Here is a 26,254-nt window from a genome sequence, read left to right as displayed (position 1 = left end):
TTATGAATGTGGCAGTTCGAGGGCGAGGATCTGCTCCAGGACGACCCCGACATTATGGACTTTCTAATGGGTCTGGAGGATGTCTTCACAGAAGGTGTGCTGGGCAGCACCCCCCCGCCCCCCACAAGTTGGACTGACCCTGAATACAGAGGCCCCCCTTTTTTCTATTTCGACCGTTTTGCAGAAGCAGGACCGCTGCGAGTGGAAGTGACGCCGGCGTCGGAGGAGAGGTCGCAGGAGGTGACGCCGGCCAACGTTCAGCTCAGCAAGGAGATCCTGTCGCTGCTGATGGACGGGTCGAACCTGCCCAAGTCCACAGCCACCCAAGAGCCTCGCTTGTCCCCGCCGGGACCGCCGGCCCCCACCCCTGAGCCACCGTGCACCACCTCACCTGTGGAACCAGCGGCCAAGAAACAAAAAAAGGTGCCACTCTGATGGAAATGTTGTTACCGCCTTGGAATGAGACGCAACTTGATCAGTTTGGCATTGAAATGATTCATTCGTAAAACTTTGACCAGGTTGTGGGGTTTGCATTTGTCCCTGCTCTTGCTCTTGCCAATTAAATGATTTCTATTAATGACATTAATAGAAATTATTAAAGAAATCCTTCTCTAGCATTCTGGTGAGCAGAGCTAAAGAATTATTGTCCTGCACTTCTTTTGTCCAGTCCAATTTTCAAAACGGTGTTTTCTTAACCCTGCAGTTTTGAAAGTGAGCCATTGGTGATGTCACTAGGGGCACTGACAGCTCACTGAGCTCTCCCAGGTTAAAGAAAAAACAATCTATCAAGTTTTCATTCAGCTTTCAGTTGCCATTGAGTCTTTTTTTTGTGGGAAATTGTGTGGAAGGTTCAACACAGCGTCAGTTTTAGTGTGAAGCGAAAACTGTGTTCTTTCTCCCTAGGAGGCTGTAAACAGAAGGCTAAATAAGCTACAATCAAACAAACTTTATTTAAAAAAAAATGTGCACTATCAGTTAGTCTCGGCTCTTGCATGGATCTACTTGCGCAATATGCACATTTTGATGAAGTTTTGTGAATGGCCGAAACGCACCGAAATAACGTTGTTTGCTGTTGTGTACCGAACCCAACAGAGCGAACCGAACTGACGAGTATTGTTGCATCCCTAGTGCTCATGTCAATGCTGGTGGTTGGCAGTGTGTTGTAATACTTCCTTGATGACTATGACATTTGGATTCAAACAACCTGGCAACCCACGTAGTTCCATGATCGGATATAAAAACAAAAAGATACCAAAGACAAAATAAACGGTGCCTTTGCTGTTCCTCCTCCCGTGTGCAGGACGAAGCTGCTGCAGGAGAGGAGAAGCCCAGCAGGAGGCGCAGGAGGAGGCAGCTGGTCTTCTGGGACCCGGTGACGCAGCTCGACAGCGAGACCATGCGGCGGTGGATGGACGACCCGTACAGCCACACCAGGCGCCCTCCCCTGCCCCCCACCAGGCTGGTCCCTGCCGCCCAGCTGCTCAGGAACCCCTGCAGTGGTCAGTAGCATCCCCTCCTCCTCCTCCCCCCTCCCCCCATCGCACCTTCCAAGATGGCGGCCCCATTCATTTCAATACAGTTGCTCACCCAGTGCATACGGCAAAAAAAGATTTTCACATCCGCATTAATGGGCTCGTAGAGCGTGCGCAGTAGTGTCACTTCCCGTCGTGCCTCTCGCATGATCTATTTGACCAATCAGAACGATTCTGGAGAACGCCACTTACTGTACAGACACGTCAGGAATCAATCAATCAGAACAGCACGTACAACGTTGTGATGTCACGCTGGGAATAAACTCTTTGCTGCTGATTTTCTGGCCTTTATCATTTTTTTAAACGACTGAAAGAACAGAACTGAAAAATCTACAATAGAAAGATGCAGCACGGTATGCAGTTCTTATAATGCATCCATGGTCTGAATGAGGCCAGTGTTGAAGTTCAACGTGGACTCTTAATCATGCAGAAATAATAAAGTTAAAGATGAAGTTTTTATGTTTCATATTTTAGCATTTCGTTTAGTATTTTTTTTGCCAGAGGAGAATAATAATTCTCATAAGCTTTTAATCTTTTCTTTTGTAATCTATCATATTTTAATGCTTATTTATTTATTTGTGCTTTGTAATTTGTCATTTCTATGAAGAAGAAGAAGAACTTGGGTGTAAAATTTCTATTTTCTATTTTCTTTCTTTTCTTTTGTGTGAAAGCCAAGAGACTCCTCAGAATTTCGTTACACTTGCATGACAACAATGAAAGATCTTGAATTGTGAATCTTTGATTGATCAGCGTGCTGGCTGATTGGGTTTCAGTCAGCGGGAGGAGTGCTGAACTGAAACTGGCAGCTGTCTTTTCTTTTGCCTCTCCCGCACCTCCGAGATGTTCGTACGTTTTTTTTCCCTTCTGAAAAATGTTATCGTGCAGATAAATCCCGACTCCTCCGACCTGTTGACAGCATTCGATGGTGATTTACTGTGCTGAGGTTGACCCCAAGGAGCTGGTGGGGGGGCGCCGCAAGTTTCCCCGCTAATCCCTCCTGAAGGTGTTGAGACATTTCAGAACATTTGAAAGTCACCAGTGATTGACGCTAGCACGTGTCGAGCAGCGAGCCGCAGCTAAAAATAAACCTCGGCATGCTGGGAATATTATTCCAGCCACATCCTTTCTTATCTGGTTGTATTAATCAAGCTGAATTCATTGTCCAGACCCGTTCCTGTAAATTCCAATTGGTCTTCATCACACATGGCCTTTTACTTCCCTGCAGCCGCTGCTATTTTCTCACTCAGATAACCTTTTGGAAAATAAACCTCAAAGCCTGTTGTTGTTTTTTTCCGCTGCTTCCTCTTTCTTCCTCCTCCCTGCAGCGATGCCCGAGGCGCTGATGGAGCAGTGGAACCAGGCTCTGATTGTGACGCCCCTGCCGGACCAGGAGCTGCAGATCGGCCTTAGGGGGTCTGAGTCCAGCGAGTCTGATAGGGGTGAGATGGAGGAGGAGATAGATAGATAAATAGATGGACGGACGGACGGACAGACGGATGGATGGATGAACAGACAGACAGACGGATGGTTAGATTGACAGACGGACGGACAGACGGATGGTTGGATGGACAGACAGACAGACGGATGGTTAAACGGACAGACAGACAGACAGACAGACAGACAGATGGATGGTTAGATTGACAGACAGACGGATGGTTTGACGGACGGACGGACGGACGGACAGACAGACAGACAGACGGATGGTTTGACGGACGGACGGATGGACAGACAGACAGACAACAGGACAATAATAGTGCAGAGCATGCAAGAAGTTACTCATGAGTGGCAAAGTGAATGTCAGAGAGTCTCTTCACTTGCATGCTGTGCAGGCCTTTATGCACTTCAAAATAAATCTCACTCTCTTTTTCTCAAAGTCCAAACAACAAAGAACAGCATAAGTTGAGACTTTACTCTCCTTCCTGTGTCCCCACGGCGGAGCGAGAGCGTGCAAAGTGTGTGTGTGTGTGTGTGTGTGTGTGTGTGTGTGTGTGTGTGTGTGTGTGTGTGTGTTCCGCCGGGGGGACACTGCTGGGGGGGGGGGTTCAGAGGTCAGGGTCAGGCATCTATCACCTCTGGTACAAGGTGAAGACAGGCCCTGCGGTGGGGGGAAAGGGGTGTGTGAACCTGCTGCTGAGGTGCTGTAAATGTGTGCGTTGAGCAGGTCCAGAGGCTGCGTGGCAGCCGCTGCAGGACTCCAACCACAGGGAGGCGCCGCAAGAAAACTTGCCCATGGCGCCGCTGGAGACAAAGAGGTCAGCTGTTAAAAAAACGAGCTGAACTCAGTGGTTGTGTGTGTGTGTGTGTGTGTGTGTGTGTGTGTGTGTGTGTGTGTGTGTGTGTGTGTGTGTGTGTGTGTGTGTGTATATAATGCTGTCTGTTGATTTGTGTACGTGTGTGCAGTCTTCCCCCGGCCATTTTTTCGCCCATCCCCGAGGAGCCGGAGGAGGATCTGGAGGAACCTGCAGCAGCAGCAGCAGCAGAAGAAGAAGAAGAAGAAGAAGCAGAAGCAGAAGCAGAAGCAGCAGAGGCTCCAGTGTAAAGACTGAAAAACAGAGAAAATTTCCTTGACTTTTTCTTGTTATTTTTTTACCCTTAGATGTGTTTTAGGATGACTGTAATGTCCTGTGCGTGTGTGTGTGTGTGTGTGTGTGTCCTTAGGCCGCTGCCAGAAGAAAGAGACGAGGTCGTGTTCGCCTCGCTACTGCCCCCGCAGACCACACGAGGGAAGATCAGCCACATCTTCTTGCTGCTGCTCAGTGAGTCTCAGCCTCATCGTGCAGAAGTGACACTGCGCTCCTTCTCCCGTCATCACTGGTCCTGTTCTACTGTTTTATTTTTTGTTAGCGTTGAATGCATGTGTTGATTCAATCGTGTCCCACCCCCCTAAACCTCCCACCCCCCCTCCTTCCCGCCATGTTAGAGAATGTATCAGCAGGGAAGATGCATGTGAGGCAGGACGAGCCCTACGGCCAAATCATCATTGTACCCTCAGGCCTGGGCGCCACGGCACCATGAAGCTGCTGGAGTTCACGTCTTGGGTCCCTGATCATTTTCATGAATTGTGTTTAAAAAAAAGAAAGAAAAAAAAAATCATTGCATGTGTTTTGTTTTGTTTTATTAAGCTGAGCAGCGAGTTGATTCCTGCTCTGTTGTACGGGCCTGCGTTGCCTCGTTCAGCATCATGAAGTGTCCCCTGATCCCCCCCCCCCCCCACCAGTGCCGTCTCTCTGTGAGCCTGCAGAAATAAAAGCCTGACGAGTTATTTACGTTTTGCGGCCCGTGTGTGTTGTGAAGGCATGTGTGGGACAGGTGTGGCAGAAGGGGGCGGGTGAGGGTGAGGGTGTGAGGTGGTGGTGGTGGGGGGGGGGGTCAGGGTAAGGAGGTCCAAGGAGGAGAGGAAGTGTGCCGAGTGAAACCGGATCCGTCCCGCGGCCACATCTTGATTCTCCTCGTCAGACTTTCTCAGAGGGGCCGAAGTTTATTCTTAGCCTCTCTCTCTCTCTCTCTCTCTCTCTCTCTCTCTCTCTCTCTCTCTCTCTCTCTCTCTCTCCCTCTCTCTCTCTCGCTCTCTATCACTCCTCCGTCTCCTTTTTGTCCGTCACTTTCTGTTTGTGTCCTGTAGTCCTCCCTGCCCCCCCGCATGCTTTTTTTTTTTTTTTTTTAATTCCTTTTCCGTCCCTGCGTCCTTGTCTCTCCTTTCCCTTCTGTTTTCTGCTGACGGCGCTGAACGGCTATTTTTTTTCCCTCCTTTTCCCCTCGGTTTAACTTCAACCCTCCTTCCTTCTTCCCGCTCCATCACTTTTCCCGCTGCACCGTCCCGTCCTGCTGCCTGCAGCCTCCTGCTCTCCGCTGCACCTCCCCTCCTCCGTCCTCCTGAGCTGCCCTGCACCGCTCCACGATGGGGAAGACGGAGCTCCACTCGATCTCCAAAGGCTTCCTGGACTGTGTGTGTCCCTGCCTCTCCGTGAGTACCTCCACCTTCCCTGCACGCCTTTGACGTATCCTCGCATTTCTCAGCGGGGGTGGGGGAGGGAAACAAGCAGCGTCCCAGGCCGCCGCTGCAGGTTCACCGGGCGTCCCGCCGTAACGTCGCCTGGGCACACGCTGGGCTCCTCGTATTAATAACGGTCTCAGAATGTGGATGAAAATAGAGCCGCGGCTCCTACCCAAGGAGGCCTGCAGACATTTGACATTTCTGATTGGCCTCCTTCAGAGCGAACCTCGGGGTCAACTAGCCTGATGTGTGAAAGCTCACTTCGACAGAGACCGAGTTTTTTATTTTTTTTGATGGCGCAGTTTACCGTGTTGCAGCAAAGGGCATCTGTTTTGAAGGCGCCATTTACAAACGCTGCAGTGCAGCGTGAAACTGCTGCTTTTGCAAAATCCAGTCAAAGGTGTTTTCAGCCGGTTGGTGTCCTTTGGGTCGCGATTGAAGGCAAAAGATGGCTGCCCTCAAAAACCTCGGCAGAGGTGGACGAAGACGAAGCCGCTGCAAGATGTGGATAGCGACTGGTGCTAACGAGAACAGCGTGCATTTAGCACAAGCAGTAGTTTTAATTAGGAAGAGCTGCACTCAAGGCTTTATTACGCTGATTTTTACCATGTAAAGCAGTGCTTATTTTATTTATTTATTCATTAATTCATTTATGTGACCCCACATGACAATTTTGCAATGGTATTTCCGAGTCACTGACTTTGCAAACAGACAGAGTGGCTCCCCTGACACTCACACAGCACAGCCAACCTCCAGTGGGACGATTTAACGTTGCACTCTGCGCTGAGAGCAAAACTTCAACAACATCAACGCTTCTTGTTTTGGCTAACTGGACAAGTTAGCACAGCAAAGGACCAGACAGGCGCGTTCAGGTGAACAGGCTCCATCTGGGTGTGGATGGAGACCTGGCCATCCTAAAAATGACTTTGAATCATTGGATCATTTCAGGGCAGAAATAGCACAAAGCCTCACAGCTGGAGTTTTGATATGGCAGCAACAGCAGCACATCACCTGAGGGTGGAAGATGTGAGTCCGAAGTGGCTCCTTCCACCAGTAGGGGGCCTCGAGTTGAAGCGAACTGCAACTCCACAAGGAACGGAACATTCTGATGGCGTTAGCTTGTCATGTGACCAATCACCTTCCTTCAGGTGTTTGCTCGAACAGGTCACTGTCGGTGGTGGTGGGAAGGTGGGGGAGGACGGGGTCCAGCTGGTGACGTTTGACCTTTGGGAGCCAAAGGTCAGGAGCCCCGGGTTCGTCCTTACTCTTCTTCTCCACCTGCTGCGAACGTGTCTGTGTGTCCAGGGGAGCAGCGACGGAGCTGCAGGAGACGGCGAGAGAGACTCGGAGGACGGCCACCTGATCTACAAGAGCGGCGACGTCATCGAGGACCGATGTACGTCCCAGCTTGATCACAGGGTCGTCGCACCGCACGGTCGCAGCAACCTCACCGAGATAAATCTGCTTTTCAGACCAGATCGTGGACACGTTGGGGGAGGGAACCTTTGGGAAGGTGGTGCAGTGTTTGGACCACAGCAGGTAAAGCGAACAGTCGCACAAGTCGGTGACGTCCTTCGCTGTAACACATTGTCTCGACCGACAGCGGAGGGAGACCAGTCGCTCTGAAGATCATCAAGAACCTGGAGAAATACAGGGAGGCCGCCAATCTGGAGATCAACGTCCTGGAGAAGATCAGGGAGAGAGATCCTGACCACTCAAAGTCAGTTCTGACCAATGACGATGAAGCTTTTTTCTCCCCCCCCCGACTCACCCAGAATTTCTTCTTCTTTTTCTCCTTCTTCTCCTCCTCCTCTTCTTCCTCCCATCAGCCACTGCGTGCAGATGCTGGACTGGTTCAACTTCTACGGCCACATTTGCATCTCCTTCGAGCTGCTCTCCCTCAGCACCTTCGACTTCCTGAAGGCCAACAGCTTCCTGCCGTACACCCTGGGCCAGATCCGACACATGGCCCAGCAGGTCTGCCAGGCGGTGCGCTGTGAGTCCGACTGCAGCGTCACCAGGGCGTCACTAAACTCCTCCTCCACTTATAATACACGTTCATTTTGTCTGGAAAAACTCCTGAAACAATTGTTAAAAAGAAATTCATCCTTTAACACTTCAATTCAATACTTAATCAATACCTGCTTAATAATTCAATACTTCCTGCAGGAAAAAAAACAAAAACATATATTTAAAGCACAATGTATTTTCAAAATTATTACTCATTCATTAATACAATATAGACTAGGCATGGGCAAACTATGGCCCGGGGGCCATATGCGGCCCGTTAAGCTTTTCAATCCGGCCCGTCAGACTTAAAGAAACGATATTGATCATAAGTAAGTCATTAAATAGCTGCGTTTGAACTATTTTTTTCAGTGTTTTAAGAGTCACTTCAATTAGGATCTAAATAATCACATGTTTGAGGTGGGTCACCAAAACACTCCATGCATCTGCGCCTGCTCTGGCCCACTCTGTCACATTTTACAACCGATTGCAGGCCCCACTAGTCAAAAGGTTTGCCCACCCCTGCTATAGACTTTTGTAGCTGTCAGCGCCAGTAGAGCCGGTAGCCCTGCAGCTCTCTGGAGGGATGGAGGGACCAGCGTCGGTTTCCCCTGATAGAGACTCACCTCCACTCTTTGACGGTCGCTTCTCCGCTCACCTCCTGATCAAATCGCGTCCCCGCGGAGCCGCCGATGTGCCGTCGCTCGTCCTTGTCCTCCGATCGTGACGGACGGGTGGTGGGGGGTGGAGGGGTGGGGGACGATCTGCGACTCCCACACGGAGTCCTTGGTGACGACGGTGATGGAGCGTTAAACTACACGACGCAGGGTTTAGTCACCTTGGCCGCTGCCCTCGCTGGGATGACGTAGGCGTCACTCGGTCATGAGCAGCGACGTACCGCAGCTGTTGGATGCAGGTTGGAGGAGCTGCTGCTCGGCCGGATGGTTTCCCTCACGTCTTTTTCGTTGTTTTGCAGCCAAAACTGGCACTTCTTCATGTTTGAACAGAGTTCCTTTTTTTTTTTAAACCAGTTGAGGGTGATGGCTGTCTGCTGATAACTCTACCGTGCACTACTGTGCTCCCCACCCCCCCCCCCACCCCAATCCCCCCCCCCACCCACAATCCCCCCCCACCCACAGTTCTCCATGACAACAAGCTGACTCACACCGACCTGAAGCCAGAGAACATCCTGTTTATCAGCTCAGACTTCTCCCTGGTCTACAACACTGACAAGGTGTGTGTGCTGAATGTTTGTTTTTTTTCTTATTCTCGTTGCCGCTTTGGAGACAGAATTTTATTTATTTATTTTTGCTTTATTACGTTAAACACAACATTCACTCTCACTGGAACCACTGCAACAATTCTCTCCCCGCTACTGGCTGATGACAACATTCTCCTCTTATAGAAAGTTAGATGTGTCAATATTGTGAATTTATGTACTAATATTTTTTTTTGATTCCCACCGCTGCCTCGCTTCTGCCTCGACGATCTCTCTGTTGACCCTCATCTCCCCACATGTTGCTTCAGCACTTTGATTTAGACCTGATATATGCGGGAGAGTTGTCATTGCCCCTTGGTGACATCACAACTGAGCGAGGGAAGAGCAGAACAAACCCGAGAAGTGAAGGATGGACATTTGGGTAGTTTTGGAAGTTAACAAATGATACTTATTGTGATATAAATGGTTAAGTAGTTGTTTTAGTACAAGTATGAATATGGCCCTTTAACTGAAGCTCTCACACTGAACACTGCACTGTTTAAAGCTCCATGCCCTTGACTGCTTTTCACACCTCAGCTGACTCATTTCAGGTCTGAAACTAACAAAGCAATACTGCTTCCTTATTCAGAGCCAGCAGATTTCAATCTAAAACCGACTTGCACAACCCTTGTTGTCCCCTTCTCCTTCAGAAGTGCAGCGAGAGGAGGATAAGTGACACCTCGGTGCGGCTCATTGACTTCGGCAGCGCCACCTTTGACCATGAGCACCACTCTGCCGTCATCTCCACGCGTCACTACCGGGCGCCGGAGGTCATTCTGGGTAAGAGAGGATCATTTGGATGAGAAAAGGCGGCAAAGAAGGTGACGAGGAGACGTGAGTGGGGAAGGTCACGTCAAGGTCACCCTCTCTGACTCTCTGACACCCCCCCAGAGCTGGGTTGGAGTCACCCCTGTGACGTCTGGAGCATCGGCTGCGTCCTCTTTGAATACTACAGAGGCATCACCCTCTTCCAGGTTTCTCTCTCACTCTCTCTCTCTCTCTCTCTCACAAACACACAAACACACACACACACACACACACACACACACACACACGCACACACACACACACACACACACACACACAAGTATGTGTGTTCATACTGCCAGCGCAGCGACAGCAGGATGATTATAATCTGACTAAACACAGCTGCTGTGTGTGTGTGTGTGTGTGTGTGTGTGTGTGTGTGTGTGTGTGTGTCAGTAGACCAGGCTGCCAGAATCAATCATGATGGCCCCATTCATTTCAATAAGGTTGCTCTGTCAATGCACCAAAAAAGTTTTTAGCTTTTGTGTTATTTTCGCATAATGTGGCCCGTAATGCATCAGCAGTAGTGTCACCTCCCATCATCTCTCTGTAGCTCACATGATAACGCAACGCAACGCAACGCAACGCAACGCAACGCAGCAGCGTAACGTAAAGTACCGTTATGTATTTATATTGTAACGTAACGTAGCATAGTGTAACATAACATAACACTGGTAATAAAGTATTTTCTCTGGATTATGTGGCCTTCAGAATTCCTATTTGGAAAATTAAAAGTCCATCACGTAAAATATTCAATAAATAGATTTATTATGAGCTATAACTTTGGTTGTAGACGTCCGAGCAACCATTTCACTAGCATTTACTTTTGTATCGCCCATCTGTGGGACAAATGCGTTTTTGGGTCGCAATGGGATTTTGGCCACTAGTTAAAAAAAAAAATTGCCACACTGCCGTATTAGAAATCCGGTATGCAGTTCTTAGAATCCATCCATGCCGTAGACTCACGACAACAAGGAACATCTGGCCATGATGGAGAGAGTCCTGGGACCAGTTCCTCAGCGGATGATCAGGAGGAGCAGGTAGGAGACATCAGTATGTTCACTGTGAAACACAAAGTGTAAAACAACAAGTAAAACCTACAATCAAATGTGTTTTATGACCTTTCCAGAAAACAAAAGTATTTTCAGCGGGGCCGTCTGGACTGGAACGAGCACTCCAAGGCCGGGCGCCACGTGAAGGACAAGTGCAAACCGCTAGCGGTGAGCTCACGCACGTGCAAACCTTCAGACTTGAGATAAAGAAAAATGAAACATAACACAAACACACGCACATCCGTCTGTCAATATGTCAGTCCGCCTTCGGTCTGTGTCTCCTCCAGAAGTACATGCTGTCACAGCAGCCGGAGCACCAGCACTTCATCAACCTGCTGGAGGAGCTGCTGCAGTACGAGCCCTCCAAACGCATCACCCTGTCCTCCGTCTTGCGACACCCCTTCCTCCTGCAGCCGCAGCAGCAGCAGCCGCTGGCCAGGAGCAGAGTGTGGAGGAGCAGCTGTGAAATGTTCAGATGACCCCCAGTGGCTGGCTTGGCTTGTCTGCCAGGTGCCCGACGTTGGCGGCACATTTCAAGTCAGAGACAGATTTTTGTTAAAAAGGGGTGGGAGGGTTATAATTTCTACAGCAATTACATCCCTTTGTGACGGACTAAACAGCCTCATTATTCCAGAGGGAACAAATCCCCTGATTAAGTTTGCAGCCCCGGTGGTGTTGACGGGGAGAAGAAAAATGGCCAGAAATTTTGGATGAAATGTTGTGGATGAGGAGCAGGGTAACTGGACAGATGGCTCAGGTTATCCCTTTAAAGTTGGCACCAACCAAAAGCTGTGGAAAAAAAAACTATCTGCATTTTGTATTTCCTTGGGGCAATAATAGCAAGATTAAAAAAAATGTGTCAGTAGACCAGGTACCTGCTAAAATCAATCATGACGACCCCATTCATTTCAATAAGGTTGCTCAGTCAGTGCGTACAGCAAAAAGGTTTTTGCAGCACGTAATGTAACGTAAGTAATGAAGATGTTTAAAATGTATTTGTATTTTTTTATTTCCTTGGGGCAATAATAGCAAGATTCTAAATTCTTTAAACCACACACGTAAACCGAGTGGTAGAGATGGCACAAGGTTGAGTTTGGTTTCAACTCGTTTTTCAATACCAAATGGTTGAGCAGAATGTCAGAGGGTTAAAGTGATGGATTATGGTCTGTTCGATGGTGAGGGGGAAGAAGAGGAGGAGGAGGTGGCGGGTGCAGAGAGTGTGAATGCCTTTGGAAGAAATACTGTAAAGAAATCCAATAAAAGGACTCCAGCAGGCCTGGAGGTGAAGCTCTGGTGGTGACGACTGTTGATGACGCACGTGTAAGATCAAAGCGCAAACTTAATGGAAACGCAGTGCTCAGACGTGTTCCCGTGTGGTGAGAGCGGGAGTTTAGTCAGCAGGCTCGTGAGCCATGATGCGTGATGAACAGGAGCGCCACCCTCAGGAGCCTGAACACACCATTCGGTCAGGATGCAAGGAGTCAAGTAAAAGGTGTAGCAGTATCATTGAACAGTCACACCCGACAGTATAGCACAATGTCTCCATCACATCACACACTGACTGTCAGTGCCTAGGACAGTCGGTAATGGACAAGACCATCTTGCATATATATATATATATACACATATATATATATATATATATATATACATATATATATATATATATATATATATAGTTATGTCATCCAAAATAATGTATACACATATCAGGAAAAGAAAAAAACTTGCAGAAATATTTGATTTGTATAAGTACTTCTATCTTCTGTGTATACATTATTTTGTCTGTGTGTGTGTGTGTGTGTGTGTGCGTGTGCGTGTGCGTGTGTGTTGTAGCTCTCTGAGTCTTGACCTTCAGGGATGGTGAAGTGTCGATGGCCCAGCATGAGAGGAGCTGGAGAGGAGGAAGGAGGAGGGAGGTGGCACCGGGTCGTCTTTCTGGAGGCAGACCCGGTTCGAACCAAATCTTTATGGGGCAAAAAGAAATCGATGATCTTCTGTAAGAAGTCGTAACTGAGGTTTTGGGTAGAAACAGAGACAATTTGTGTAGAAGCCTTTACACTGCTCTTAAAAGAGAGCGCCACACTGCCGGCATGGAGAAAATAGAATTCAAAAGGACAAAATACAGTGCAAACTAAATACACTCATTACACAGCGTTGTTGCGCCACTTTCTTTTTTTTCATTGTGGCCCAACAGCTCATCAACCACTGCCGATGCATTCAAGGCACACACACACACACACACACGCACAACCCTCACATGGCCGCCCGCTACCGTCACAAGGCTGACTGACTGAGTGAGTGCGTGCGTACATGTGTGCACTTGCCAAGTCTCCTCGTCAGCCTTGGCAGAGCTGCAACATATTGTCAGCATCTTTGTGCTTGTCTGAATGAGACCTCGTTTCTGAGGCGGCTGTGTTTGTGTTGTGTTTGCATGACAAGTGGTGTTTACTTGCATGTCCTCATTAGTGGGGAGTTTATATATATAACTGTGTGTGTGTGTGTCTCTTATGAGTTTTAAATCCTGAAAGGCTGCGAAGGAACATGAAAGATGTTGGGATGTGAACATTCTAAGACTGTGCGTCCCTGAACAGATTTGATCCCATTTACTTGTTTGTTTGTTTTTTGCTTGTTAGTTTGCCACCCCTCCTCCACCCTGCAGATGTTTCTTTGCTCATATTCATTATGAGCAAACGAGAACTCTGTGATGTTTCATTTGGAATCTGGAGCACGTTGTAAATTCGGCCTGACCAGCGGGTTAAATTTTGTACGATGCTAGAACAGCTGCGCTCTAATTTGACTACAGGTGCTAATCTATAGTCTCTTTGCCCATCTAGCTGGGTGTCTGTCTGTGACATGTGACTTAGCATTGTAATAACACATTCATAATCCAGAGAATGATAGTTCAAAAGAAAAATGTTCTTTCTTATCTCTTGTTAATTGATTCAACTGTCATCGGTCTGTCAATCAGTGAACTTTTATTTATCGAGCACTAAATGAAGTGAGTCCCAGATGCCGAGCTGGAAGCAACAATTTACAGTATTTTGCATGTATTTGGGTCGTTATGCTAATGCGTTGCTGTCTCTAATCATGATAAGAAGCATGTTTACTGATCCCACATCAACTGCTGAGGGAGAGCCTTTCATTGAGACTCTGTGTGTGTGTGTGTGTGTGTGTGTGTGTGTGTGTGTGTGTGTGTGTGTGTGTGTGTGTGTGTGTGTGTGTGTGTGTGTGTGTGTGTGTGTGCGCCAGGCGGGTTAATGTGTTGGTGTCAGTGAGTGGCTTTCACGTGTTTGACACTGATGCACCTCAGAATCCCTTAAGCAGCTGTGTTTGGTGAGAGGCCGAAGTTCTCACGTATACCGACTTTGCAGAAAAAAAAAAAAAAGAATAATCTTAAAGAAAAAAAAACCTCCTTGATGTAAATCATATTAAGCAAGTCATCATTAACGCAACTTAACTGCCTTAATGTGAATGATTTTAAAGCGTTGCCTCCTGTGTCAAACTGTGCGTGATGGCTTTGAGGCCCAGGGTCGGTCGTGCCAACTCGTCATCTCTTCCACCCTGACCTAAACCTGCTGACACTCACCTCCGAGTCAGCTAAAATCAAACCCGGGACCCGCTTCTGACCATGTGCTGGAGGAGGCGTGGCCTCCTCTGCTGATCTTGTTTAGAGATTTACAACCTCCTCACCTGCCAGGAATTGGAGTGGACGGGGCCAAGGGCAGGAAAGAGTAGGAGCGAAAAGGGTCCGATGAGCGTGTGAATGTGAGAGGTTGAGGTTGTAAAGGTGAGTGAGGGTTAAAGTCAATGACGGCGGAACGCCTCTGTTGTTTTTTATGAACACGCGCGGCTTCCACTTTATTTATACTGATTATGTAGCAGAAGCAAAACTCAAAAGTGGTTTAAATACCCTCGAATGTACAAAGGCTGCATGTAAATTGATGTGTTTGATTCTTTATGTGGAAGAAGTACTGATCTCCATAATCCCTTCATTACAAGGCGTTTCCAAAAAGTTTAAGATTTAACTATTGCAAATAAAACACCAAAATGCTATTTTTTCCACTTTTTTAATCACACATTTATTTGACCAATGTATAACAAATGATAAATATTTTAAAGGTAAGGTGATATATTTCAACCTGACATTAAATCATTGCCATCGCGCCATGTTGTAATTACCAGTTTCTTTGCATTGCTCACTATTAATTATTTATTTATTATTTATTTATTTCAAAGGGACGGTGCATATTGATGAACGTGTAAATGTAAATATGCCAGAATTAGCCGTAGGCTACTTTCCATCTGCGGCCTCTGGCAGGCCAGAAGAACTAACAATACAATGACAAATACAAATTAAAAAATACAAAAAAAATGAACAATACGACGGGACAATTGGACAACTGACACTGACAAAGCAACAAAGATCACTGAGAGGATACATAAAAACTACAATTTAAAATTAGTCCTGACAGATCTGGTTTCTTTTCAGCCACTTTTTTGGATTGACTGTAAATGTATTACAGCCTCTATTACTATTACTGCAACTCAATCTTCTCGGATCCACTCAGAGTTGGCAGAAAGCTCCTGTTTCTCTGCGCAAAAAGTGTTTGCGCAGAGTCCAGATTGAGATTTCTTTCATCTCTTGTAATCTTCTCTGATTCACATCAGGTGGCAGCAACTCCAATCACATCACTTTGATGTCGCAGTCGCACCAAAGCAACGCATTAGAGCCAGTTGACTAGATTGTTCATAAATTAGGCCGTGTCTAATCTACTGCAGCCTTTTGTTGTGGTCCCGGGTGTTAACAGATACGTGCATTTAGTATTAATACAAAAATCCTGCTGTCACTGTTTCTCCATTCATCTTCATGTTTTCGCCGCTGAAACGTTACCATGAATAACGCCGGTGTTGCAGCGGCGTGGAGGCCCTGTCTCGGCAGCATGTGCCGCACAACACGACATGAGCTCACGTCTCCGGAGCTTCGTCACTCACACGTGAGTCATCGGGTGCATCCCCTGCCGTGGCTAACGAGATTAAGGCCTTTAAGAGCCTAATCTGCATCGCGGAGTTTTGTGGGCGGGGCGTGGCGGGGTGGACAGAGGGAGACGGCGGTGCTGAAAGTGAACCAGAAATCACCAGTTTGTCTCTCCGAGGAGAGTCGGAGGAGCTGCGAGTGTCGAGGAGGAGGAGGAGGAGGAGAGTCGGCCGTGGTTTCCAGTCTTTGGTTTGCTTCTGCGTGTCCCAGTTGCCGCGGTCTGGCAGTCTTGGCCGCTGTGGAAGCCATCTGGCCGCAGCTTTGGGAGGATTTGTCCCCGTGAGCCCTTTGGCCAACTGTGGCCACTTGCGTCGGTAAGAAAACTGCTCCAGATACGCACGGGGAACCAGGTTGAGTTTGAGATGGATTGAATAGATTGAGATTCCAGCTCAGTCCGAGAGCTTCCGTCCCTGCTCTGCAGCCACTTCCTGGACAAGGCAAACATTCCATTTGCATGTCAGCTTTGTAGACAACACACACACCTGTGTGTGTGTGTGTGTGTGTGTGTGTGTGTGTGTGTGTGTGTGTGTGTGTGTGTGTGAGCATGTGATTGTGTGAGTGTGAGTTAGATCCCGAACAGCCAGTCAATCTTCCACCGTCCTTGTTCTCGGCACGTCCCCAACCTGAGTTACTGCCCACCCACCCCTCTTTACTCCCCCCCACCACCACCACCACCCCCATGACTCCCCCTACCACCTCTCTAACCCCCCCCCAAACGCCAACCCTCCTTATCCTTCCTCCCCACCGACAAAGCAGAACATGCATCCTGACTCTCTTGCGTCTCGCTGCAGCACCATGAGCGAAGGGGAACACGGTTCAGCACTCCAGCGCCGCCCGTCACTGAGGGACTAGTGTGACTCAGTCATCCCGGCTCGATAACCCCCCCCCCCGCCGCCGCCTCGGAGCATCACCACCATCCTCACCATCATCATCATCATCATCATCGTCATGGACTCCGTGATGAGAGTCAAGAGGTCGCTGAGCGTGCCCATCAAGAAGCTGAGCAGCTGCGTGTCGGGCCTGAAGGGGAGGAGACTGCGGGCCAAACGCAGCAACAGGTACCGAAGGGGGAGAGGAGGAAGAGGAGGAGGAGGCGGAGGAGGAGGAGGCAACAGGTCGGGGAGGACGCCCCCTCCCTCCCAGCGGAACCCGCAACCCGTCATCCTTCGCTCGTACCAGGCGGACCTGGAGAAGCAGAGGCAAGTGGACAAACGCACGGAGGGCACGATTCCAATCAATCCACTGCGTGAATTATTAATTATGAAAAACGCCACCGCCGGCTGAAATGGTTTATGATGATTTCGAAGGATGTTTCACGGCCCAGGTTTCAAGATCTTTTAGCGCCGTTAGTTTGAGGAGTCTCTCGGGTTTCATACGCGGGAAGAAAATAGAAAAAAATAGAAATATGCTAGATAGATAATAGAAATATTACGCACAATATAATAGATTTAAAAGGCCTAGTTATTTTACCAAATTGAAATGAAATAATTCACATGGAGACAGGCTTTAACGGGCTTGAGACTCATCTGTGTTTGTAGTGAATAAAAACACAAACGCTTGTCTGTGTTGGAAAAGGAAAATCAAAAAGTTTCAATGAGTCTGAAACAGTTACAGAATAGGATGGGGGAAAAAAAGCCTGAAAAGCAGAGTTCAGCCAAAACTCAAGGCTGCATTGAAATTTTTTGAATCCATGTAACAGAAGATTCACCGCAAATGAATGATGAATAAAAAAATAAAAAAAAACATTTGCATGTTAGCAGTCAGAATATCTGCTGTGACCTGCCAGCCAGGAGACGCATGTTGGCGCGAGACGACATAATCAGCTGGCTCACTTCAATCTGTGACGAACACAGTTCACCGAGATACAGTTTGGCTGAACTATCCTCCTGAATTCAATACCTAACGTTAGACAGACAGCTGTGTATTGACACTCATGCCAGGGTGATCTCACACTATAACACCAGCAGCTAAAGATCACACTCACTGTATCTTCTCTCAAGGTCTCTTGAATTTCACTTTGAATTCACCTCGTTCAAAACCCCACAAAGTTCCTCACAGCAGCTCCACTCGATTTAATGGTGGGAAAAAAAAAAAAAAAAAAAAACAGCCGCAAAAAATCCATAACGTGACTCTGATTACCTCCCGCACCGCCGCCGCTGTATTTACGTTTTATCTCCCGGCTGCGTTGGCAGGAAGCTGCGGGAAACCACGAACGCTCAGAAGAACGCGCAGAGAGCAGAGATGAGAGCTCACTTCAGGAGGAAGTACCAGCTGTCTGAGGTCTGTTGGACTGGACTGCTCTACTTTGCTGTTGAGCCTTTGCATCAATCAATCAAAGTGTAATTGTGTAGCACCTTCATTTCATACATTAAATCAGTCGAGTTGAGTTGAGTTTAACTAAACGCTAAGTCAGAAAGTAACACAGAACCGCTACACATTGTTGATTGGCAGCAACCATGTGGCACCTTCCAAGAACACCTGTAACACCTGACTGACACACCTCATGACACACACACACACACACACACAAACAGTACAGCCAGTGTTGGCGAGTGATCTATGACTAAGTAATCCACTACTGTGATTAAACTACTTTTTTAAGTGACAGAGTCATGCAACAGGATTACTGTGGCACAACTGGCCAAAATATCATAATTACTTTATCAAGTAAACTTTATGGAGTGATCCCAACAACACTGCATACAGCTAACACAGCGGCATGTAACAGGTGGATGTATTTACGTCTGAATTTGCAAGTGACTGCACTTTTAAATGCGGAAGCGGAGGAAAAGAAATACAAATGAGTGCTAATATGTCAAACCGACGTTGACGGTTTCAAGCTTTTGAAGCTGTTCTGCCGTCTCTGCCCCCCCCCTGCCCCAGAGCCCCAAGGACGCCGGCCATCTGCGCTCCGTCGGGGGGAAGGTGTCTCTGCCCCGCGAGCTCTCCAAGATCATCCACCCCGAGAGGAAGAGCAAGGATGGCGGCTTCAACCTGCTCAGCGCCTTCCAAGGCCTCGGCTTCGGCTCGGCGCCGCTCGGCGGCACGAAGCACAGCCGGACGGCCACGGCCACGCCAGCCAGGGGGGCGGAGTCCTGTAAGGTCATGTGACCGATGAGCAATCGCAGGCACGGTGGGAGTGGCGGTGAAGGTGGTGTTGGGAAACAGCGGGGAGGCGCCATCGCGAAAAGCTGCTTCAGCGGAGGCCAAGTGTCCCTGTCGGCAGGGGTCAAAGGTCAAAGGCAGAAAACGGGCCGGGTTCCAGCTCTTACTGTGCTGTGTGATGCTTTCGCACCATTGATGCTGCTGGGTAGTGTGGGTAGTGTTTTTCACGCTGTAGAAGGTCACAATGGAGCTTCCTCAAACTTAGATTGATTTGTTCCTTAAGTTTTATTTCTTTTAGGATCATGAAGCGGGAAAAAGATGTCAACACCTGATATTCACACGAGGTGTTTAGTGTTTTTCAGAATCGGCTTTATTCACCAACTGTGTGAAACAGACAAGATTTTTTTTTCTCTGGCAGCTGTTTGTCTCTTGAATGAAAAAAAAAGTGAAAGAAAAAAACTCTTATTTCATTTGTTATTTAACTTTCAAATGCTTTGAACTTCAATATATTTCAAAACCAAATGTTGCAAAAATGTTTGATTCTTGCCTTTCAGTTGGAGTCATAAAAAAATCACTGCAAAAAGATGCTGCTCAAACTTTGTCATAATCCAGACGGCAAGATGATGTCTGCTGTCTTACATTTTGAGACTTGATTTGAACTGTGTCAGTAAAAGCAACTGGATGAATATGTTTATAGTTTCGACTGCGACGGCTTCACGTGTTGATGTGCACTGCATAATTTGCGGCACCTTCTAAACAATATAGATCTACTGGCTGGATCTATGCACAAGTGAGGAACCTCAGGGCAACATGTTACACACACGCGCACACACACACACACATACACATTCACGTACACGTGCACTCATTTTGTATGATCTTTTGATTGTTTTTTTTTTGTCTTATGTATTTCACATGTGTGTATCTCAGCCAAATGGTGATGTACAGTATGATGAGTTTTGAGCTGCTAGTTGTGATCTGTTTCCCACCTGCTGAAAAAGGTGTTTAAATAACACGTAGGTTTTTATACAAAAGAAAGAGGGGAAAAACATTGTGCAAGTATGTGTGTTATTAGTAACTCATGTGTTTGTTTATAACCGTGTAATAAACATATTTGGCTATTTGGACTCTTGCGTTTTTGGAAATTTCCTTTCATAGCCGCTTTCCTTGCATTCTCTCACGTTGATTCTTGATTCTTCGCTGCAGCTTCTTTAGATGAAAGCACGAAATTCAACCCACATGACCTTTGCAGTGAGAACTTTTGCTGGACACTTTGTCACATTCTGGAACCCTGGTTGTCTGGGTTGGTTTTGCGATGCTCTTGAACCCTGGACCTCATAGCCATAAATCTGATTCCGCTATCAGCTCATCGGCTGACGTTCAAGGATGTGAGGAGCAGTGCAGCGGAGCGACAGGCGCAGCGGGACACGACTCTGGCTGAGACCGGCGGACCATGAAGAACATGTACATCCCGGCCAACGCCTGCGTCCGCAGGAAGGTGCTGGACGGCAGGGCGCTGAGCGCCACGGCGGCGGCAGCGGTGGCGGCGGGCGGGAAGGCTCGGGAGGTAAGGACGAGGCCCTTCCAGGAGATCCCTCACACGGGGAGCAGTGGCTGGCTCAACCTGCTCAAGTTCTGGAGGGAGGACCGCTTCCGGCAGCTGCACGTTCACATGGAGAAGACCTTCAGCGAGCTGGGACCCATCTACAGGTAGCAGCAGGTCCAGGAGTGGACGGACGGGAGCAGCTGGTGCAGAGGTGATGATGATCTGAGGTCTTTTCATCCCCTGTGTGTGTGTGTGTAGGGAGCACGTGGGCACCCACAGCAGCGTCAACATCATGATGCCCTCCGACATCAGCGAGCTGTTCCGGTCCGAGGGTCTGCACCCCCGACGGATGACCCTGCAGCCCTGGGCCACCCACAGGGAGACCCGGCAGCACAGCAAGGGAGTCTTCCTCAAGTCAGTCACACTGTGTGCGTGTCTGTGTGTGTGTATGATGGTCATGGTACCAAGTGTGTTGCAAGTGTAATCCAAATGCAAAACACTTCAACCAAAAATGAAATTCTAATTATTTAGCTTTCGAGATGTAAAGAATTCAGCTGCAGTCCAAACACGGCAAGTCAGCTCCTCAATTCAGTTTCAGTGTGACTGCTGCGCCTCCTCTCAAACACACGAGCGCCACAGAGACTCAGTTTTCTATTCTGTTGTTTCTATGTTGGAGCTCTCGGTAAACGCTGGGCTTCCATTGGCCGGAATGATGACTTAAAAGAAAGGGATCTAAACATATTACTGACATTGTGGTGAAGGTTAAATATGATTGATCATGTGACAGTGTTGAATAATGACGCATCACTTATTAGCTTATTATGTCAAAGTGGTTACCGACCTCCTCCTTAAAAAAACTAAACGAAAATCAGCCCTTTGAATTTAATCAGCATATGTATACAAACTGTTTTCCACTGCAGTGACCTTCACTTACTGTTAATTGTCTTTGTGTTGCCAGACTGGCTGGTTTGTCATTTTAATTGAGTCCCTTTGCCTCCTTTTTTTGTTATAGGCACATCACCTGATGACATGTTACGGTTATGGTTTTGTTTTTCACTTTATGCTTTTCAAGAAAGAGAAAAAACTGGGTGATGCAGTTAGTTAGTTAGTTAGTTATTGTTTTAACTCATCAAGGTAATTTTGCCAGATATTAGTACAAATATTGATGAATATGAAAATAAAGACTTAGTCTAAATCTTAATGTGTAGCTATGAGTCTTGCTTTTTTTGTTGCTTGTCATAATCACATCCAGTGTTCGAGATACGGGGGGAAAAAAATGTTTGCTTTAAAAATACATTTGTTCCTTCACAACAACTGCATCAGAGCAAAACATCCAGGCCAGCGTCTCTCTGGACTCTGTCCTCCACAGGAACGGCAAGGAGTGGCGGTCGGACCGGCTGCTGCTCAACAAGGAGGTGATGATGAGCGCTGCCGTCCAGCGCTTCCTGCCGCTGCTGGACGAGGTGTCCCGGGACTTCTGCTCGGCGCTGCGGGCCAAGGTGGAGGGGCAGGGGAGGGGCAGCCTCACCATGGACCCCAGCCCCGACCTGTTCCGCTTCGCCCTGGAAGGTCAGAGGTCGTCCGTGAGGGGGTGAATCGGCGCCTCCTCCAGGCGGAGGCCAAACACTGTCCGTATTTGGGGGAACAAAAAAAAAAGAGGAGAAGAAACGGTTGAAAGTGAAGCTTTAATGTCTTCTTGCTTCTTTTGTTTGTGACCTTGGAGCAACAGCAGCAGCAGCAGCAGCTCCGCCTCCTCCCTCTCTGACAGGCTCTCATTCACCCCGAACAATCAGAGCTTTTTTTTCGGCTGCGTCACACACGGTGACGCCAGCAGTGACGGCCGGAGGGGGAAAATTCTTCTCCCCTCCGCCGGCATCAGGGGAGGAAAAATTCCACCAGCCATTCTTCACACATTCCGTGCCTGGACTCTAAAATATTCGCCTGCGTCCCTTTTTTTTTTTTCTTTGCGAGTGGCAAATTCTCATTTCCAGGCCGGCGGTGTTATCTGCCGTCGACACGTCTCTGAGACGTGGGAGGTCAAAGAGAGCGGAGCACCTTTTTAAAAATAGAAGCAGCCACAAAGGCCGCCGCTATCAGCAGCGCCACATTCACCCGTGTGAATGCTTGGATGACTCAGTGAGCCGTGTGCATATGCATCTGTGTGTGTGTGTGTGTGTGTCACAGAGAGAGAGAGAGAGAAAGAGATGATGACTTTGAGTCATGCCGGGTTGCTCCTAATGGAGCGGAACACATGAATCCAGGTGCTAATCCGCTATGGAAATAGACCTGCAGTGACTCTATTCCGGTCTGCAGCCGCTGCTTCAGAGCAACATGTGCATGCACAAGTTAATATATCCGTCCTTTTGCCTCACTGCGCTGGTAAAAATGTGCCTCTTTTTATGTCTGCATGTATCTGTTGATCTATTTCAACCTTAATATTTCCACCGTGTCCTGCTCTTCCCGCCTGCAGCCAGCTGCCACGTCCTCTACGGCGAGCGCATCGGCCTCTTTTCCTCCTCTCCCTCCATGGAGTCCCAGAAGTTCATCTGGGCGGTGGAGCGGATGCTGGCCACCACGCCGCCGCTCCTCTACCTGCCCCCCCGCCTGCTGCTCCACCTCGGCGCTCGGCTGTGGACGCAGCACGCCTCGGCCTGGGACCACATCTTCAGACACGGTACGGCCTGCCGGCGCCGGCGCCGCTGACCTGCAGCTCCGTCCACCTGTCCGCCCGTCCTGATTTGTCCTCGTGTACAGCGGAGGAGAGGATCCAGAGGGGCTACCAGCGGCTGGCGTCGCCCCAGGGTGGGGGGCCGGAGGTCGGGGGTCGCTACCCGGGGGTCCTGGGCCAGCTGATGGAGAAAGGACAGCTGTCGCTGGACCTGATCAAAGCCAACATCACCGAGCTGATGGCAGGAGGGGTCGACACGGTGTGTGTGTGTGTGTGTGTTTATGTCTTCAGCATGTGTCCACCTTCAGCTGATCCACACCCCCACCCTCCCCACCCCCACCCCAGACCGCTGTGCCCCTGCAGTTCGCACTGTTCGAGCTCGGCCGGAACCCTGAGGTGCAGGAGAGGGTGAGGCAGCAGGTGAGAGCGTCGTGGGCGCAGGCCGGCGGAGATCCTTACAAGGCCCTGCAGGGGGCGCCACTGCTGAAGGGAACCATCAAGGAGGTTCTGAGGTAAGACGTTCAGCTCTTGTATGTTTTGTTGTCGGCAGTGAATCGTCATTCTTGAAAGAATCCCAGTTGTTTGTTCGTTTGTGATTGAGTTTTGTGACTTTTGTCACATTTTGATCCTTGGAATACGTTGTCTCCTGTCTGTGTGATGTCAGATGAACAGCTTGCGACAGCTGAAGGTTTAGGAAGGTTGAAGGTTTCGGAAAAAGGATGAAAACAAAAACATTTTTCCAGCACTCTTAAGTCGATTTTTTTCTTTCTCAAAGCCAAAGATATTGCCTGAACAGTTAAATCGACTCAACGTAATTCTAAAAACAAACAAATTCAGTTCAGAAGTCAGCCTATCTGAAAGGAAGACAAAAAAAATCTCCCTGATCTTCTGAGCGGTCGACTCTGTTCCCAGTTCCCAGCCCTAAAATATCTGATAAGAGGATCGATTGCTTTTAATCCTTCAGAACTGAAGGGTTTTGAGAGTGTTGGGGGGAGGGGGGGGTGGGGGTTGGGGGTTCAGCCACTATTTCAGCGTTCTGCCTGTGTGTGCTTGTTGGGTCATGACAGGTTATATCCAGTGGGCACCACAGTGCAGCGTTATCCCGTCACAGATATCATCCTTCAGAATTACCACATACCAGCCGGGGTGAGTTGGCCCTCTCTTTCTCTGTCTCTCTCTCTCTCTCTCTCTCTCTTTACCGTCGACTCCTCGCCGTTTCACCACCGACAAATGTCCTTTTCCCGCCCGCAGACTATGGTGCAGGCCTGCCTCTACCCGCTGGGCAGGAGCGCCGACGTGTTCGACCAGCCGCTGCTCTTCGAGCCTGGCCGGTGGGCCGGCGGCCGGGGGGAAGGGACGGGCTTTCGCTCCCTGGCGTTCGGCTTCGGCGCGAGGCAGTGTGTCGGCAGGAGGATCGCCGAGAACGAGATGCAGCTGCTGCTCATGCACGTGAGTGGTGGTGGTGGTGGTGGTGGTGGAGTGAGCAGGCGAGGGGACAGGAGGTCAGGGAGAAGTGGCCTGAGGACACCAAAAGTTGATTTTGGTTGGATTCAGTTGGACTTGAAACTGGAGAGTATTTCATTGTGTTTTATTCATTCTTCTATACCTGCTTTGCACTCAGGGTCTGTATTATATTGAATTATGTAAACTGGATACCAGGCTGCCAATATGGCGGCACAGCGATTTTTCTCTCCCCCAGTGGTCACTCGAGGTACTGCAGCCAAAAATCCTATACGGCTCAGAAAGCATACCCCCCCAATAGATCGTAATACCACCGACTACTGGGAACCTTATCTCGTAATTATGAGATCAGGATCTTATAATTACAAGATAAATACGAGATAATTATGAAATAAAATAAAGAAAAAGGAAATATCTGTAAATCCTTTCTAATCAGTGGGCAATGATGGCGCTATCACAGTTAATCAGCTCTTTCTGCCTTCTCAGTTTGAGACACTGGGAAATACTTTCATTTCTTAAAACTGAGGATGGTATTAATATTATTAGTATGTCAACACTGTGCAGGTACGGAAGCGCATTGCGAGATCCTCATCTCATAATTACGAGTTCCTGATCTCATAATTACGGGATCTTTTCTTGTAAATGAGATAAGGTGCCTAATTTGTTTTTTATCCAGTGAATGTGCTTCCGTATAATACAAAAATAAATAGCTGCAAAACAATTGACAGAATGCCTCCGACTTGAAACGTGGTTCATAACAAATCTTTCTATTGTAGATTTTTAAGTCATCAACTTTCAATCTTTCTCAAAAAAAAAAAAATCATAAAGGTCAGAAAATCACCAGAAAAGAGTTTTATATTCCCAGTGTGATGTCAAGGCTATCGTACACACTGCTGTATCTCAGCTCCTTCTGATTGACTGATGCGTCCTGGGGCATCACTTGAGTTGCAGAGGTATGATGGGAAATGACACGACTGGATCGTGAAAGTGGCACAAAAATGCTTTTTGGGCGCAGGGGATTTCTTTTTTTTTTGTTGCTGCAGTACCACGAGTGGCCACTGGGAAGAATCGGCGTGCTGCCGTATTGCCAGTGTGGTATCCAGTTGTTATGGTCAAAGTGGTTACATTTTAGATTGCTTTGTCTTTCACTTTAGGGGTTCCAGCAGGGATTTTTTGCATGGGTTCTTTTCAGGTTCTCCAGCTTGCTCACCAATTCAGAATTCTAAATTGTCCGTGGGCGCGCGTGAGTGGTTTGTTCATCTTTCAGTGTGGCCCTGAAGATTAAACTGGAGGGTCTCCAGCAGCCTCCTGAGTGCAGGGGAAGCAGGTGTAGAAAATGAATGGATGGGTTATTTTCGCAATACTGGCAATCATAACATCAAATTCTGAACATTTTCTCTGTGCCCCCCTCTTCACCTTCCTCCTCACCTCCTACCCCACCCCCGACTCTGTGTCTGTCTAGATCCTGCTGAGTTTCCGCCTCAGCGTGTCGTCCTCGGAGGACATCAAAACCACGTGCACCCTCATCCTGCAGCCCGAGACTCCGCCGAGGATCACCTTCAGCAGGCTTTGACAGCCACCAGTGGAGAGCGGAGAGCTGTTTTTATCCAAAATCACAGTCAGCCTGCGCCAAACCCCCTCCCCCGTCTCCACACACACACACACACACACACACACACACACACACACACACACACACACACACAAATAACCTCCTGCTTTCTAGTGATCTTCCTATGGACTCTCGCTGGGTTTCTCTTCAATTTGCATGTGGAAACTGATTAAA

General features: G+C 48.3%; 4 protein-coding genes across 5 annotated transcripts; all 4 read left to right on the top strand.

The window, feature by feature from the left end:
- Positions 1–6: 6 nt before the first annotated feature.
- Positions 7–4,547, top strand: LOC142898346 (uncharacterized). Its single transcript, XM_076041258.1, has 8 exons — positions 7–94; positions 185–423; positions 1,301–1,499; positions 2,858–2,971; positions 3,694–3,784; positions 3,933–4,067; positions 4,191–4,288; positions 4,453–4,547. The coding sequence occupies exons 1-8, from the start codon at positions 7–9 to the stop codon at positions 4,545–4,547; spliced, it is 1,059 nt and encodes a 352-aa protein (XP_075897373.1).
- On the top strand, positions 4,191–11,713 carry clk2b (CDC-like kinase 2b). 2 transcript variants are annotated; one of them, XM_076041119.1, is made up of 12 exons: positions 4,191–4,288; positions 5,368–5,496; positions 6,832–6,922; positions 6,999–7,065; positions 7,130–7,246; positions 7,356–7,522; positions 8,673–8,767; positions 9,442–9,571; positions 9,683–9,765; positions 10,559–10,638; positions 10,728–10,818; positions 10,938–11,713. In XM_076041119.1, the coding sequence occupies exons 2-12, from the start codon at positions 5,431–5,433 to the stop codon at positions 11,127–11,129; spliced, it is 1,179 nt and encodes a 392-aa protein (XP_075897234.1). In that variant the 5' UTR covers positions 4,191–4,288; positions 5,368–5,430; the 3' UTR covers positions 11,130–11,713. The 2 variants fall into 2 exon arrangements, with proteins under 2 accessions (XP_075897234.1, XP_075897233.1); XM_076041118.1 differs by lacking the exon at positions 4,191–4,288 and having other exon boundaries at positions 5,051–5,496.
- Positions 11,714–16,407: 4,694 nt separating this feature from the next.
- LOC142898158 (complexin-3-like) lies at positions 16,408–19,230 on the top strand. Its single transcript, XM_076040944.1, has 3 exons — positions 16,408–16,891; positions 17,885–17,968; positions 18,572–19,230. Exons 1-3 carry the CDS (start codon positions 16,637–16,639, stop codon positions 18,797–18,799), a joined length of 567 nt encoding a protein of 188 aa, XP_075897059.1. The 5' UTR covers positions 16,408–16,636; the 3' UTR covers positions 18,800–19,230.
- Positions 19,231–20,057: 827 nt separating this feature from the next.
- On the top strand, positions 20,058–26,156 carry cyp11c1 (cytochrome P450, family 11, subfamily C, polypeptide 1). The gene is made up of 9 exons (XM_076040943.1): positions 20,058–20,503; positions 20,598–20,753; positions 21,709–21,908; positions 22,810–23,013; positions 23,094–23,266; positions 23,353–23,519; positions 24,075–24,153; positions 24,259–24,456; positions 25,931–26,156. Exons 1-9 carry the CDS (start codon positions 20,247–20,249, stop codon positions 26,039–26,041), a joined length of 1,545 nt encoding a protein of 514 aa, XP_075897058.1. The 5' UTR covers positions 20,058–20,246; the 3' UTR covers positions 26,042–26,156.
- The last annotated feature ends 98 nt before the right edge of the window (positions 26,157–26,254 follow it).

This window comes from Nelusetta ayraudi, unplaced genomic scaffold (genome assembly GCF_046127955.1).
Source record: "Nelusetta ayraudi isolate G7.1 ecotype Tasmania unplaced genomic scaffold, CSIRO-AGI_Nayr_v1 ptg000063l, whole genome shotgun sequence".
Taxonomy (NCBI): domain Eukaryota; kingdom Metazoa; phylum Chordata; class Actinopteri; order Tetraodontiformes; family Monacanthidae; genus Nelusetta; species Nelusetta ayraudi.
Note: the sequence above shows the minus strand (reverse complement) of the source record. Positions and strands in the feature narration are given on the sequence as shown.

Coding starts and splice junctions, on each gene's coding strand:
- LOC142898346 (XM_076041258.1), top strand. CDS start 7: ATGTGGCAGTTCGAGGGCGAGGATCTGCTCCAGGACGACCCCGACATT. Junction 424..1,300: donor CGGCCAAGAAACAAAAAAAG/GTGCCACTCTGA, acceptor TCCCGTGTGCAG/GACGAAGCTGCTGCAGGAGA. Junction 4,068..4,190: donor GAAGCAGCAGAGGCTCCAGT/GTAAAGACTGAA, acceptor GTGTGTCCTTAG/GCCGCTGCCAGAAGAAAGAG.
- clk2b (XM_076041119.1), top strand. CDS start 5,431: ATGGGGAAGACGGAGCTCCACTCGATCTCCAAAGGCTTCCTGGACTGT. Junction 9,572..9,682: donor GGCGCCGGAGGTCATTCTGG/GTAAGAGAGGAT, acceptor ACACCCCCCCAG/AGCTGGGTTGGAGTCACCCC. Junction 10,639..10,727: donor CGGATGATCAGGAGGAGCAG/GTAGGAGACATC, acceptor TGACCTTTCCAG/AAAACAAAAGTATTTTCAGC.
- LOC142898158 (XM_076040944.1), top strand. CDS start 16,637: ATGGACTCCGTGATGAGAGTCAAGAGGTCGCTGAGCGTGCCCATCAAG. Junction 16,892..17,884: donor ACCTGGAGAAGCAGAGGCAA/GTGGACAAACGC, acceptor GTTGGCAGGAAG/CTGCGGGAAACCACGAACGC. Junction 17,969..18,571: donor GGAAGTACCAGCTGTCTGAG/GTCTGTTGGACT, acceptor CCCCTGCCCCAG/AGCCCCAAGGACGCCGGCCA.
- cyp11c1 (XM_076040943.1), top strand. CDS start 20,247: ATGAAGAACATGTACATCCCGGCCAACGCCTGCGTCCGCAGGAAGGTG. Junction 20,504..20,597: donor GAGCTGGGACCCATCTACAG/GTAGCAGCAGGT, acceptor GTGTGTGTGTAG/GGAGCACGTGGGCACCCACA. Junction 23,267..23,352: donor TGGCAGGAGGGGTCGACACG/GTGTGTGTGTGT, acceptor CCCCCACCCCAG/ACCGCTGTGCCCCTGCAGTT.